Source organism: Physeter macrocephalus, chromosome 5 (genome assembly GCF_002837175.3).
Source record: "Physeter macrocephalus isolate SW-GA chromosome 5, ASM283717v5, whole genome shotgun sequence".
Classification (NCBI taxonomy): Eukaryota; Metazoa; Chordata; class Mammalia; order Artiodactyla; family Physeteridae; genus Physeter; species Physeter macrocephalus.
The window spans coordinates 91,433,376-91,449,414 of NC_041218.1; the positions used below are offsets into that span (position 1 = coordinate 91,433,376).

Consider the following 16,039-nt stretch of genomic DNA (forward strand, 5'->3'; position numbering starts at 1 on the left):
CTGCTCGTTTGCTGGAGATGAACAAGAAGCTAAAGACAGAACTGATGGTGGTACCCACTCCACCTCTTCTGCAAGCTTGCTTCTTTTTACTTTTTGATATTTAAAGGTCTATGCAAATGCTGTGGCTCTCAAAACATGGACTGTAACTGATTTATTCCTCCTTTCTGAATTCCCTCGAAATTGTGCCCAAGTTCTTTATCTAAGCCAACAAGCAGACAAGATCAGTGGCGTAGGTTAGACAGATGAGAAAGAAACAGGGAGCTCAGGTGCCCCCAAGCACTGCATTTAGTCTCCAGCATCCTACAGGCGCCCAAAACAACCTTTCTGTATGGAAGTGTAGTTACACTGCTGCAGGGAGTTTGAGATCCAAAACATTGAACGAGTACAGTGGTTAAAGTGATCTAGAGTCAGACATAGATGGGAATCTTGGTTCTGCCACAGGAAATTTCTTAAATCCTCTGAGTCTCCCTGGCCTTGGCTGTGAGATGAGAATACTATGACCATAGCACCTTAGGGTTGCAATAGGATTAAATAACAAAAAGCTTAGCATATATAAGTGCTCAATAAGTACATTAGCTTTATTGCTGTTTTTGGTATTTTTGCCTGCCATTAGCAGAGAAAAAAGAAAAGCCAGGGTTTGGGACCAGGTCAGCCTGCTATGTTCTAGACACACCTTTAATTCTAATTTGGGCAGCAAGTTCAAAATATAAACATTTGACGTGGAGCAAAATGTGGTCCTACTTTATTGTAGATTCTTTCAGTTGTAATGCTTGATTTAAGGCAGAACCATTTGTTAGTCCGTGATCTTTTTCCTTAGGGATCTTCTTATTATAGGGATTTCCTTAGGATCTGTCGTATGACTGCACTTTACCAGGGACAATGGCAAGATGAAATAAGAAGAAAGAACAGCAGACATTGTTTCTGATCGTAAGGAGCCCGAAAGATATATCAAGCCAAGAGTTAATTCTGGATCGGGGATCCATTCATCAAATTAAGGTTAAAAAAGAATCCCACTAACAAAATCAAGTTTGCACAGATTCACTCGTTCTTGCCAAGTCTTATTAGTTAATACTGTCAGACTTGACAAAGAATATGTTTGATGAGACCAATTTACTTTAATTATTTTATACGTCTCTGGTATAAATAATCTAGTCTCATAAAAGACAACTCACCATAACAACAACAGAAATTTAATCTCAACAAACAAATTCAACTTAATTGACCAAAAACTCCAGCCCTGCTCTGTGGCAATCTACACTTTCAGAAAGGAAGTTCTGGCAGGGTAATTAGCCGGTGATGATACCCGGGAAGCCCAGGGACACTGACATTGGGAGGGACTGACTTTCTCTAGGGTTCAGAAGCACAAATGGTTTGTTTCCTCCTCAACTAGAGGTCACCCGGAGATAGACAAAATAAAAAGAACAATTGCAGGAAAGCTTGGAACCTCATTAATGAGGCTTCCATGTGTGGCACTGCTGGGCTCTGCTGCTCTTGGTATCCACCCAGCATCGGCATCTGGATGTGGATGGGAGGGATGGAGGTAACAGCCTCCAGCAGCCAGTTGCTGTCACTCATTTATTTTGCAGCTCAGCCCCTCTGCTTTAGTTCACAGTTCATTAAATTCTACTGCATCACCATCAACATGCAAAATAGCTACTTGAAGGGCATTCAAAAATATAATCAGAAAAGGGAATAAAAAGCCCTCTCTGAGAAAGAGGGACAAAAATTAATCCTCTCTTGTCTACTGAGTGACAACTAGGTTCTTTGGTTCTAACATGTATATTTTTTAAGTAGCAGTGACATCCAAGGATTATCTCTGTCTGATGGATGGGGTGTGGGGCTGTATAGTTCTCTGCTTGGAGGGTGAGCACCAAATGTGGCTGAAAAATTCTGAAGGATCTGTGTATATGGATGGGTCATTTCTTTTGCCATTTTTTCCCCTTTTTTGATTTTGAGGTGGGGAGGACTGCAACTTTATGGACTTCTGCAACATATCTTTTTATTTTATTTTATTTTTTTATTTTATTTTTATTTTTTGCGGTACGCGGGCCTCTCACTCTTGTGGCCTCTCCCGTTGCGGAGCACAGGCTCCGGACGCGCAGGCTCAGCGGCCATGGCTCACGGGCCCAGCCTCTCCGCGGCATGTGGGATCTTCCCGGACCGGGGCATGAACCCACGTCCCCTGCATCGGCAGGCGGACTCCCAACCACTGCACCACCAGGGAAGCCCTGCAACATATCTTGTTTTATGCTTTGAATAGGACTGTGATGGGGAAATTATCCTGATGACCCGTGCACACACACTCATTTGAATGTGGAGAAAAAATTAAATATAGAAAAGCACAAAATATGATAGGACAAATGGAGATGTTATATTTTATGGCAGTGGTTTTCAACTGGGGGCAATTTTGTCGCCTAGAGGACACTGGCAATTCCTGGAGACAGTTTTCGCTGTCATGACTGGGGGTGGGGGCTGCTACTGGCATCCAGTGGATAAAATACAGGGAAGCTGTTCGACATCCTACAACGCACAAGACGCCCCCATAACAGAATTATCCAGCCCCAGATGGTAACAGTGCTGCTGAGAAACTCTTCTTCATGGTAGTTCATTATGTAAATATATTAGGAGATAAGGACAGAAAAAAAATCATACTCCTTTCATTCAGGCAAATCATACAACTCCATAAATGCCCAACCCAATTACAACACCACAGCTTGGATCTACCTATTATTTTTCCCTTTACTTATAATATTTCAAATTGATTAAACGTACGCAACTACTAAAAGTAATAAAAATATGTTTCCATTGCAGGTATCTTGCACCTCCTAGTTTTGAGCTTGTACACAGGCTTGTGGACACAGATGGGACCCCCCCCCCCACACTCCCACACACATGCACACACCACACACAGAAGATTCTTTTCGGAAGAAATGGCAATACCACTCTCTCTGGGCTGAGGTTGGGACCCACAGCATTGACACAAGAGGAAGAGTCACAAATGTCACCCTCACACTCCATGGTAATCATAAGTGAATATTCTCTGGAAAAGATTTCATTATAAATCTCTGTAGCTTATCACTTGGTTAATGATAGCTTAACTTTTTTTTTTTTTTCCTAAAGCAAACTTTGTTCCACCACTGTGCTAAGTACTTCCCACGTGCGAGTTCCTTTAAGCATCACAACAATCTTACGAGATAAACTACGATCCCATTTTAAGAATAAGGAGACTGAAGCACAGAGAGGCAAAGTAACCTGCCCAAGGTCACACAGCTAATAAGTGGAAGAGCTGGAACTTGAATCTAGGCAGACTGACCCCAGGGAGGCTATTCACAACCACGAGGCTCCTACATCGTGTCAGTGCATCAAGCCACAACTTGGGCTGGACAGCTATGAGAGATAGGGATGCCTGCTGAATGGGATCAGGAGGCCCAAGGCAAGGCTTTTTCTGTTTTCCCCTTTTCTACGCCTAAATAACCTCATCAACTAACCTAAGGGACTTCAGAAACAAACCAATTCCTCAAAATCCTAGACCTCCTGGGTAGAGGTTTAAAAAGCATCCAAAGGGCCCTTGTACAGAGGAAACAGACCTCAGGGGCCCACACAGACAGGGTGCCACAGAAAATGGCCTGCAGGGAGCCCCTACCCCTACGCCAAGCAGAGGGTCTCCTGAGCAGTGGGCATGCCTGCTTTTTACGTCTCGGACACCAGCCTGGGGCGCAAAGTCAGGAGCAACGGGAAAGCAGACAGTCCTGGGAGCGGGGCTTCACATGACCCCCATACGGGGAGGCGGCCAAGGCCAGATGGACCTCGGCAGGGACCCCAGAGGGACACTGGGAGCTTCATGGTGTTTCCAAAGGAGCTGACACTGGGGCCCCATGTGAATGTAAACCATATTCATAAAGGCGGATCCTCAGAACTCCTGGCAACGTAATCATCTTCAGGCCAACAAGTCCTGCCTCAAGAGTGTGGGAAGCCGAAGATGAAACACAGGCCAGAGTCTGCAGGCTGACCTCTGCGCACACATCCCCCGAGACAGGGAGAGAAACGAAGGCAGGAAGCACTTGGCTGAATTGGTTTTCCCATTTTTCATAAGAAACATTCGACTTAATAAAAAATAGCCAGACTTTATTGACAATAATAGCTACCCTTTCTTTATTTCCTTACTATGAGCCAGGAAACTACTTTATCTCTGTTCCTCATAGTAACTCTGCAAGGCAGGAACTATCGCCTTCATGTTAGAGGAAAAGGAGGCTCAGAAGGTCATGTAATTAGCCCAAGGTCTCACAGCTAGTAACTTGGGTCTGTTTGACTCCAAAATTCATGATTTTTCCACAATGGCTTTCACTGTTTCACATTACTGTCAACCTCCAAAGTCCTCAGAACCAACTGCCTACACACACACACACACACAAACACACACACACACACACACACACACACCACACACACACACAACTGTTTCACATTACTGTCAACCTCCAAAGTCCTCAGAACCAACTGCCTACACACACACACACACACAAACACACACACACACACACACACACACACACACACACACACCACACACACACACACACACACACACACACACCACACACACTCTTTTTTCATTTAACTTAACCAGGTCACTGAAATCTTGAAGGCTGCCGTGCATCTATCTCTCTGGATATGTTATGATCCTTAAAATCAGGAGCCAAATCACAGGTGCTAAGAATGAGCAAGTTTCCGAGAGAACACAGAGTCCAGTCCCCTGTCATTTAAAACGGTGACAAGCCCAGGGTCTAAGGGCTGGGCGAGGCCAAGCTGGGATCTGGCCCCAGGTGTGCTGGACCCTGGGCTGTGTCCCTCCCACCGCACCTCAGATCTGCTTCCCGGGGCCACGGACGGTGATGATAAACTCACTTCTAGGTGCTGGGAATACGGAGCTGAAAAGCTACATCCCTAGTCCTGAGAGGATCCTAGAAGCTGGTGGATGTGCTGAGACAGTCCACAGATAAGTGAAGTGCACGGCAGAAGGTGGGAGGCACTGGAGAACAGAGTTCCATGGATATGAAGAGGGATGAGTCGCGTCCAGCTGCTGGCCATGGGGAGATGGCATGGGGAGAAGAGGAAGGAACGCGTGCTCTGGGTGTACCTGCAGGAAGGCGCCTCTCGCCAGTCATTCTGCACCGACGACTCCCCCGAGGTAGGCAGCGCACCGATCTTACGGACCAGGTGGAGGGACAGGAGGCCACCTGCCTGAGATCACGCAGTTAATGAGGGAGTCATGTGAACTGCTCTGCCTGCCTCCAAAGCCCATGTTCTCTCCATTTTAAAACTTCAGATGCTGTTCTGCGGAGCCCTGGCGGGTTGAGAGGCCAGGAGTAGGCCAAGGACCCCAATTTCAACCTCTCTGGCTCTGCTGTGTATCTATATCCATATTTGGGTTCTACAGATGAGACTCCGTTTGAGAGTCTAACAAGATCGAGTTTGAAGCCCTGTACTATGATGCGCCGCTACCTGGAAGGCAAGTGGGTCAGGCCTTTGAGTTTGGGCCGGGACAAGAAGGGCATGTGACCCACGCTGGGAGGCAGTGAGGGACAATGGCTAAGCAAGCAGGCGAAGCACGCACTTCCCTCTCTCTGGAGCGATGCGGCCCGCGTTCAGAATCAGGCTTTACGCCTGCGTAGCTTTGCAACCCTGGGCAAGGTACTCCTAAGCCTTAGCTTCCTCAAGTTCAAAATGGGGGTAACATTGGTACCTACTTCATGGGGGTGTTGAGAGGATTAGGATTACACGTTCAAAGATAAAGAAAGCATATAGCATGGTGCCCGGCACTTAGCACAGCACCATTCTCGTTAACTTGTTGATTACAGCGAGGCTAGTCATAGGAGGTAAAAGAGCAAAAAAGGCAAATACCATGACACTATAGGAGGAATTTTTAGGGCAACTAAGAAACCCTCACTGTTCCCGGAGTGTTGCTCTGGTTCTGAGCTCTGCCTTGTGTTCTCCTGCCCTTGATGAACGTGGGCTGCGAATCCGCGGGACACGCACCCGAAAGACGAGGGAGGCTTGGGGGCCTCCATCTGCTGAGATGTGGCCATGTCCCCATCGCTACTTGTCAGCTGATTCAGCAAGAAGCTCAATGGAGACGGGGCTTCGGGGGATGAGATCGGTAACCCCAAACCCCCAAACGAATTTACTGCCACTGTTCAGGAGATGGCCACAAAACCCTTGGCTCTCCCCGTAAGCTCAACTTGCTCTTGCACCAAAAGGCCTAGGACAGAGGGAGGGACGTGTCTCAGCGCAGCCGAGCCCCAGAGGCCTCCTTCGCTGGCTAGATGAGGCCTTGCCTTGGGCGGAATTCTGCAGGGCACAGTGGGGTCCCGGGTCCCTTTTAGGTTCTTGCCGTCAGAGACCCTGCCAGCGAATTAAGTTCCCAGAGAAGGTTTTGACGGCTTATGGGATTTCTGTCTGTCTTGTTCACTGCTGTGCCCCAGTGCCCAGAACAGCAGCACATCCCATGAATGAATGAATGACGATCCCTTCTGGCATCTTCATGAGACAAACAGAAGCAGGGGTCACGGGGCTGCCACAGTCACCCCCTGACCCAGCAGTTGGGTGGGATCTTCTTTCCACTGCTCTGCTCTTGACTCCCTCTCCTGTCACCCCAGCTGGTAGCACCATCGCCGGGCCTCTGACAGTCTCCCTGGGAGAGGTTTGACCTTTTCTCTCCTCTGGGGAGAAGGAAGGGTCATTTGCTACAGAGCATCAAGCACGAAGACCAGCTCGTGCCCCACACACGACTTGCACCTGTCACGCTCATTCTGCCAGAAACGAAAATGTTAGAGCTGGAAGCGCCCGCGGAAGTCACCTCTCGTGGAAGAAACGAGGAAACCAAACACTGAGACATTTAGCAAGTAGCCCCAAGTCACAGAGCTGGCTGCCAGGAGGGGCAGGAGACCTGGCCTCTCAACAGAGCTCTTTGTACGGCACTTTCTAGGAGCCTCTATGCCTGTGCAGGTCAGAAAGTCTCAGAAGCCTGGATTCTCTTTCTATGTATTATAAACACAAAACACACCTAGAGTTCACACACAGACGCAGGTTATACATATATATGCAGCTATGTAAATGACATATACGTATATACCTATTCATAAGTGATATTAGGATACATATAACTATTCTATAGTCCCAAATACATTTTACTAGAGAGCTTAGATAAGCCCACCTCCTTTTATTTTATACCTGTTTATTACAGAATGGTGATAACTGCAGGGCTGAGTGTGAGAAAGGAGAAGCGCGTAATTTGCAAAAGCGTATTTGATATTATAATTGCTTTGATTTTTTTTTTTTTAGGCACAACATTTAATGTGCTTTGGAATTTAACAGTCGAGAAGGGCATCTGGATTTTACGTTCAACAAAAAAAGAGGAGAGTTTAAACCAAAAGACTGGGAACTACTGTTCTGGAACTCAGAGCATATGACAACTTTGGAAATTGGCTGGTCCAACGCCCCGTGTGAAGAGAGGAAACCTCCACTCAGAGAGGTTAAGTCACTTCCTGCCTCAGGTCAGTAGCTGTTTATTTGCTATAGGGGAGCAGCCTCGGGGAGGTTATCTGTTTAAGTCCACACAACACCTGCACTGAAGGAGACCAGCATTTGCTGTGCAACAGCTGAAGGGAATTTCTCACTTCAAGGATGTAAAGATACAGAGGGAAAGTGAGTTCCCCAACAGGCCTGGCTTTTTTTTTTAACAAGGATGATTCTTGGAAGAGGAGAAGCTGAACCTGTGGCTTTGCTACACGCATTTCTCGGGGGCAGCAGCCCAGTGGTCCCACACGGGACCCACCCCTCCTGTGTGTCCATACAGGGAGACTCCGCCGAGCCCTCTCTCAGGGAGACCCAATGTCAGGTTGCGAGGCTGCAGGAGGGACTGCTCGAGCCACCACTGCCCCTCCCCGTTGTCATTTGCAGAGGCCACCACCCATCTACCTAAACGATGGGAGGCTTTCTCTCTGGTGTCCCGGCAGGACTGAGCCTGTTGGCAGAGGGGACTGCAGCTCCTAAGACAGGCAGCCTGGGGGCAGAGGTAGAGCCCCAGGAGGAATTCACCCATGGCCTTGGGCTAAGACAGACCCAGGGCCAGACCACAGGGGACGGTTCCTCCCTGATGTCGGACGCTGGCCGCTGCAGGAGTCCACTTACCGCAGTGGGACTGGAAGACCTGCGGCTTGACGACCTGGTTACAGGCACTGCACACCACGAGGTAGAAGTCGTCGTGTGCTGGGTAGTGGCCAAACAAGTGCATATCTGTGGGGGAAAGGAAAACAGGTTGTTTTGAAAAAGCAACCAAGTCTCAGAAGGTGGACGGTTTCTTCTTGGCATTTCCTCGAGGACAGTTTTTCAAACAAGACGCGCGGAAAGCCAATCACCTTTACGAAAGGGAACGCGGTTTGTCCTAACGCAGCTCCCTACTCTGCCTCAGAGAACCCCGCCTTATTTTCCTTGCAAACAGACGGCTACCCCTGTTGGCTGCCTGGAATCCCATGCTACGGGGAGTGACCCTGTTCTGAAAGAGGGCCCCGGGGTTAGCTGGGACCCAATGAGGCTCTAGTCATTTTAGGATGGGGGAGCTCCTCCAAACCCATTTCAGCGTAGGCAGAGCCCTCCCAGGTGAGTGACGGGGTGAGAAAGCCTGGAGAGAGAGAGAGGAGTCATCCTGGTCCCGGCAGCTGCCTGGGTTCCCCATCACCTGTGGGAGACTCCAGGGTAAAAGGAAGTGTCCAGACAAGTGGCTTGCTGGCTGCCATCATTATCCATTCTTTATGCGGCAAAGATTTACCGAGTGCGTAAGTGTGCCGGGCACCGACCATGCTGGGTTCCAGGGATAACTGGTGAACAAGAACGAGTGCCCTGCTCTGCTGGACCAGAAAAGAGAAGAATCAACCAGAATCACACAAGTCATCATCACTTGGTTGTAACAGTGGTACCTCCTAAGGAGGAGATGTACGGGGTCTCATGGGAGTGAGTGGTAGGAAGACCTAACCTCGTCTGAGGCATCGGAGAGGCTTCCCTGAGGAGGGGTTAGAGAAAGAAAAGGCCAGGGGAGGGAGAGGAAAGCTCCAGGTCCGCCGAGGAAGGAGGTTCTGTGTGTCAGCAGAACCTCTTGGCTGGAATAGAAGAACAAGGGGGGAGCCCAGAAGCTGTAAGCCTTGTGGACCAAGGTGGAGATTTTGAACCTGACTTTAAGATCAGTGGGAAGCTACTGAAGGTTTTTAAGCAAAGAAGTGACAGAGTCAGATGGACACTGTTAGAAGATCAGTTAGGCGGCCTACGAGACACGATCGCATAGGTCCACACAAAAACCTGCCCACGCATGTTCACCGCGGCGTTATTCATAACAGCCCAAGGGTGGAAGCAACCCAGATACCCATCAACTGCTGAACAAATAAATGAAATGTGATATATCCATACAATGGGATATTATTTGGCCATAAAAAGGAGTGAAGTACTGATACCTGCTACAACATGGATGAACCCTGAAAACATATGCTAAGTGAAAGGAGCCAGTCACAAAAGCCCATGTATTATATGATTCCATTTATATGAACTGTCCAGAACAGGCAGAACTAGAGAGACAGAAAGCAGATTAGTGCTTGCCTTGGGCTGGCGGGGGGGCCCTGGAGGGAACTGTCGGACAATTGCTAAAGGCTACGGGTTTCTTTTGGGGGTGATAATAAGGTTCTAAGATTGATAGTGGTGATGGCTGCACAATGCTGTGAACATACTACAAACCACTGAACAGCATGCTTTAAACGGGTGAATTGTATATGTGAATTATGTCTCAGGAAAGCTGTGTGTGTGCAGGGGGTCAGTTTGGAGGATTCGGTGGTCGTACCTCCTCGCCCACCGTGGGGTGGAGGGCACTCTGCCGGCCTCTCCTTAGCTGACTGGCTCCAGGGCCCCTGAGAGCAGGGCGGACAGAGGAAATAAAAGACACGTTCTGCTTGAAAGTCTTTGCGTCACAGAGCTGAGCTTCCTCTCCCCAGCCCCACACGCCCTTGTTTTTTAGACCCAACCTGTGTCTTTACTGAAAACCACCAGGCGCACGATGGTTCTCCCAGCCGCAGGGCGAGGCCACAGGGAAGCCAAGCTCCTCCAGATCCAGGCACGGCTCATTTATAAGCCAACACGGGCTTCCAGTGCAGCCCCGATGCTTTGAGGGAAATGGAACCGACACACTTGTCACGCGGCCGGGAGCCAAGACCCCCGCCCCAGAGGAGGCTGGACTGGAAGGGTGAGAAGGGCCCCCATTGCTGGGTCCCCTCCACGTGCGAGGAACCCGCGCACCTGCGGCGGGATACGGGTCAGACCGGGTCACAGGCGCACTGAGCCTCTGCATCATCTGTGGCTCTGGCCGTAGCCCATCATTTCCCCTCTAGGACTCGCCTGTGTTTCCACTCTGACTAAGACATTACCGGAGGGGAGCGTTATTAGTCAGTGCCTGGTAGGTGGAGGCCTGTGGAAAGAGGAGGCCTGAGAGAGAACCCAGCTATGACAAAGGCCTGTGGCGTGGGGAGGCCCAGGCCGGGCCCACCCAGCGTGTCCGGGGCCCTTGCTTCAGAGCCTCCCAGCGCACAGAGGATGCACCCGGTCCCACATTGCTGACACCATTCCCGCTTTACATTTTATTTACAGATTATTTTTATAATATATAGTCTTTTTTTTTTAAATAACAAAAGTGATCCATGTTCTTTGAGGATACATGTGAAAAATACAGAAAAGCCAGAAGAAATTAAAAAAAAAATCACTGGCAATCTTTATTAACACTTTGCCTCTCATTTAGATTTAGTCACATTTTCTATCCAGGAACATGTGAAACCAGGAGCTGGCGAGGGCTAAGACATTTATTTATTCAACAGCATTTCCTGAGCTGCCTTCCAGCCTTTCTGCAATAGATCAGGCTATAAAGGCATGAAGGAAATGCATTAATTAAAAAAACAAAAAAGCGCATTCACAAAAGTTTCTTGAGCACCTACTCTGCACCAGAAGCTGTGTGGAGTATGGGAGGCTGAGAGCTGTGGGCGAGGAACGCACCTCTGCACCTTTGTCGTGGGCGCCTGATGACGTGCCCAAGGCCTGTCAGGCCTCCAGCTGCTGTCCCATTTCAGGATTCCTCCAGGAACCTGTAGACCCCACCCCCTACACGCACCTCTAGGTCGAGAGTTGAAGGTGAAGGTTAGGCTGGTCAGAGACTGGCCACCCTGGGCGTGTCCTACTCCAGGCCCTTCACTCCACTGGGACTCTTCTTGGTTTCCTCCAGGGCAGTTTCAACCACACACGCGTCTGCTCAGAGCGTGCCTCCTATGGAAACTGAGGGGACCTGCTGGCCTACTTGACTATTCCTCAGTGATCAGACCTTAGAATCTCCTCGACAGGCTGCCCAGGCTCTGGGAGAGCCTGGCAGATGGGGAGCAAGATAAGGGCACCTGGCTTATCAGAAGAACCACCACTTCACGGGGCCAGGCCATCTCGGTCCATGTGCTGTCTGCTTGGGGATGAGGAAGGAAGGCCGGGGAGAATTGGAAACTACTATGTCTGGCATCATGCTAGGCATCCTATTATTAATTCTCCCTCTCTCTCTCTCAATTTACCACCCAAACAGAGCTTGCAGCTCACAGTTAAAAACAGGGGTGTGGGGGCTTCCCTGGTGGCGCAGTGGTTGAGGGTCCGCCTGCCGATGCAGGGGACGTGGGTTCGTGTCTCGGTCCGGGAGGATCCCACGTGCCGCGGAGCGGCTGGGCCCGTGGGCCATGGCCGCTGAGCCTGCGCGTTCGGAGGCTGTGCTCCGCAACGGGAGAGGCCACGACAGTGAGAGGCCTGCGTACCGCAAAAAAACAAAAACAAAAAGAGGGGTGTGTTGACGTGGGCTCGTACCAGCTTTCGAGAGCCAACTGTGCAAGTCTCCCAACTCGTTCAGTGAGATCAAGGTGGTAGCTTGAAATCAGCCCTGGTGAGAGTATTTACACCACGGAAACGGGCACTACAAATCTTGTCTTTTCTTTGGAAAGCCGCGTTGTTAAACATTTACCGGTGTACCACTGAACAAAGATGGGAAGAAAAGGGAAAAGTGAAACCACCTGTAATGACACCACCTCAGGATAACCGCTGTTGGCACGTTAACATATATCCTTCTAGACTTTGTTATCTCATAACATTATCTTAGTTAATCCTCATAACTAACCCACAAAGTTGCTATCATCCCACTTTCCAGGCAAGGAAACAAAGGTAAGAGATCCCAAGGCAGTGTTCTTTAAAGTAGGATGAGATTCCTACTCTACAGCCCACGCTCCCATCTCAGCAAAAGGCCACGTGTTTCATAAGAGCAAGATCCCATTTCAAAGATGAAGAAACCAGTTTGGAATGCTTCCATGGATGACTAACAGGCTCCAAGGATGCCGCTGGCATCTGCACAGGCCTGGGGTCAGAAGGAGGGATTTAGAGCACAGTGTCCTTTGCTGTGCAACTTCAGGGCAGGTGCCTACCCTTTCTGAGTGTCAGTTTCCTCTTCCATAAAATGGGGCTCACAGTTCTTGCCTCACGGGGTTGCTGTGAAGGCTCATGAAAGCTGCCTGGCTTTGTATTTTCTTCCTCCAGGGATTCGGAAGAAAGTGTGGAAAAAGCTTTAATCAAGGTCTTCTCCCCTATTTTTCAAAACTAACTCGCTCTCACTCCAGTGGGAGAGCTGCTCCAGCCAGCACATTCTTTGACTCTCCCGAGTATCCACTCACAGCCAGCCTCCTGGGGAACCTCAATGCTCCCTCCAACCTGCAGAATTTCCTGTGTGTGCATGTACACCATCGCGCGCTGTGTGGCCAGATGAGGGCTGAGAGCCACTGGGAGGACACTCTCTAGGCTGTGGTCAGGCCCCGAGAAAACGTGCATAAAGGTGATGGGACTGTGCCCATCAGTGTGGATCCATCTCCCAAACAGACAAAGCCACGCCTGTCTGTTCTGCCCCATTTTGCCCCTGCAAATGAATCAACTGTTGATCAGATAGATCAGGTAAGTACCACCATGGCACTGTCACAGAGGTGACCTTAGTCATCCTGGCCTGATTATGGGCAGGGTGAGAGCAAGCTCCATAGCTCCATTTTGCAGATGGGGAAACAGAGATTCTCTTGCTTCTAGGTCAGTTATTTTTTTTGTTTTTTTTTTAACCCCAACTCACTATACACAAATACATACCTATTTTATCTATCTATCTATGTGTCTATCTATCTACCTATCTAACCACTCATTCATCTATCCATCGTCTCTCATTGGAACATGTACGTTACACTCTGATATGTTCTGGCCTACTCATTTCTTTTTATTTTATTCTGTTCTATTTCATTGAAAAAAATGCTCACCGAGATCTTTTCAAAAAAAATTTATTATTATTTATTTTTGGCTGCGTTGGGTCTTTGGTGCCGTGCACGGGCTTTCTCTAGTTGCAGCGAGCGGGGGCTACTCTTCGCTGCGGTGCACGGGCTTCTCATTGCGGTGGCTTCTCTCGTTGCGGAGCACGGGCTCTGGAGCGCAGGCTCAGTAGTTGTGGCGCATGGGCTTCGTTGCTCTGCGGCGTGTGGGATCAGACTAGGGCTTGAACCCGTGTCCCCTGCGTTGGCAGGCGGATTCTTAACCACTGCACCACCAAGGAAGCCCAGCTCACTAAGATCTTCAAATTAACTTCTTGACCCCTTAATGGGTCACAACTCAAAGTGTGAAAAACACTCTTCAAGGCAATCCACTGAGTGAGAGGCTGAGCTGAGCCTGAGAGTTAACTGGGCATTTACAGAGGTTGGAGCTGGTCCTTAGGAGTCACCTGGGAGTCTGAAGCCATGAATTTGTGCCAATTATACGCTGGAGTGTGCCGTGCTAGCTCACAGGAGCTGATTGTATCTCTCCCTAACTCTGCATTCAGTGAGGCATGTCGGTGGCCTGAATCAGCCAAGGTGGGAGTATTTACACCATGGTAATCAGCATCCACTACAAACCAGGGCTGCTCCTCCTGAAGAGCTAGCTGTGAAAGTATTTACCAGCACACCACTGAATAGCATCCACCATCACTCCTCCCTGGATCAACTTCCTTAGTTATAGAAATGGAGAAAATTATATCTGTCATCTACCACACTGGATGCAGAAAGGCTTCTGTGCACTTGGGAGGAAATCATTATGTTAATATAAAATTATGGTAATGATATCAATCATTAACCCAAAAACATAGGCACAACAGAGCCAGGTAAACATATTGATCACTTTCTGTATCCAATGAGCACAAAAAAGCTGCCACTTGTCCAGCTCTGGTGGTGAGAAGGGGACTGGGGGAGGGGGAGTGGGGACGTTGGAGTGGAGAATTAAGTTCTCTTCGACGTCTGTCAACTTAATGCTTACTCTTTAAGGGCTATTCATGGAGATTATTCACACATTAGGCTCAGAGTATTAAATTAATGCTGCTTATACACGGATCACACACAGGCTATTCTCAGTGCCCCTATTTAAAGTAGGCAGTTCTTGACTTCTTCTCTTCCTTTACTTCTGGTGGAAGTCTCAACTGCAGCAGAGTCAGTCGTCAATGGCATTCATGTTATCGACTTCGTCTGGCATCCTAGGCCTGCCTCCCCATAGCACTTAGGTTCCCACAGGGCTAGTCTGGCTCTCACAGCTTCAACTCCCCTGAACACCTCCCTCCCGCACCCCTCTGCCCCTCTCCTCTCTCAGATGGCAGAGGAGGGATGGAGGGGACAGAACCCAGCTGGGGTGGAAGAAGAGACAAAGTTTAGGACACCAGAGTGGTTCCTACGAAGGTAAAATAATAACTCTGTGGGGCTTCCCTGGTGGCGCAGTGGTTAAGAATCTGCCTGCCAATGCAGGGGACACGGGTTCGAGCCCTGGTCTGGGAAGATCCCTTAGATGCCTCAGAGCAACTAAGTCCGTGCGCCACAACTACTGAGCCTGTGCTCTAGAGCCCGCGAGTCACAACTACTGAGCCCGCGTGCCACAACTACCGAAGCCCGCGCTCCTAGAGCCCGTGCTCCACAACAAGAGAAGCCGCGATGATGAGAAGCCCACACACCACAACGAAGAGTAGCCCCCCATCGCCGCAGCTAGAGAGAGTCTGCGCACAGCAACGAAGACCCAACACAGCCAAAAATAAACAATAAATAAATATATAAATTTATTTTAAAAAAAGAATAGTAACTCCGATTTTCTGGTGTAGTTGATAACCTGCTTCTTAAGTCAATACTGAAAAAGAAATTGGCAGAATGGGAGCAGCATTTTATAAACAGCTTTCCGAGGGGAACACTTCCGACAAGGAAAGTCGTGAGTGTATTAACTTTCCTTTATATCCAGTATTCACTTCGAGAAAACGGCTGAAGTAAAGGAAAAGGCAGGGTGACATGTCCAATTTGCTATTTGTACAGGACTCGTTTCTAAAATGGGAAGACAGCTGGTTTTGTGGCTTCAGGATCACACTAGATTCTGTGCACTTTTGCATTTGCCCCTGGACACCTTCCAAAGCTCAAGACTTGGGCATTGCAAAGCATCAACTGGTGAGAGCTCAAAAGATGAAAAACTTAAGAAAGAGTGATTCCTTCCCTTTGCAAATGGGAATGCCAAGTCAAGCAGAGGCTGCACAGAGAAGCAGCTAGAAGCAGACTAGCTTTGAAGGCTGGGGGACAGCTTATCAGCAATCAGTGATGCCTGCGCTCACTACAGAAGATCCCCCAGCGGGAAAAGGAAGACAGAAAAGCAGACAACTTTGAATGTTAGTTTCTTGAAAAAAAAAAAAAAAAAAAAAAAGCCCCAGAAAACAGACTCAAGTTTCCCCCAAAGTCTTTTCTGGGGTTGTGAAACCACACCGGTTGCTATAGGAATTATGAAAATGTCAAGGTAGCATATGCCTCTAGTATAACAACGGTTTCATATACTTTTAAAATTAGGCTTCCCTTCTGAATGGACTCTAAAAAAACAATGTAATGACAAACATTGAGATTATGTGATTTCAACA

General features: G+C 48.7%; 1 protein-coding gene across 1 annotated transcript in view; it reads right to left on the bottom strand.

Annotated features, from left to right (window-relative positions):
• Window positions 1-16,039, bottom strand: part of ATXN7L1 (ataxin 7 like 1) — a 248,697-nt gene that overhangs the window by 154,331 nt on the left and 78,327 nt on the right. Inside the window, exon 3 of the mRNA XM_007111542.4 lies at window positions 8,191-8,295. Within this exon, the coding sequence (XP_007111604.1) occupies window positions 8,191-8,295 (105 nt within the window). The remainder of the gene's footprint in view (window positions 1-8,190; window positions 8,296-16,039) is intronic.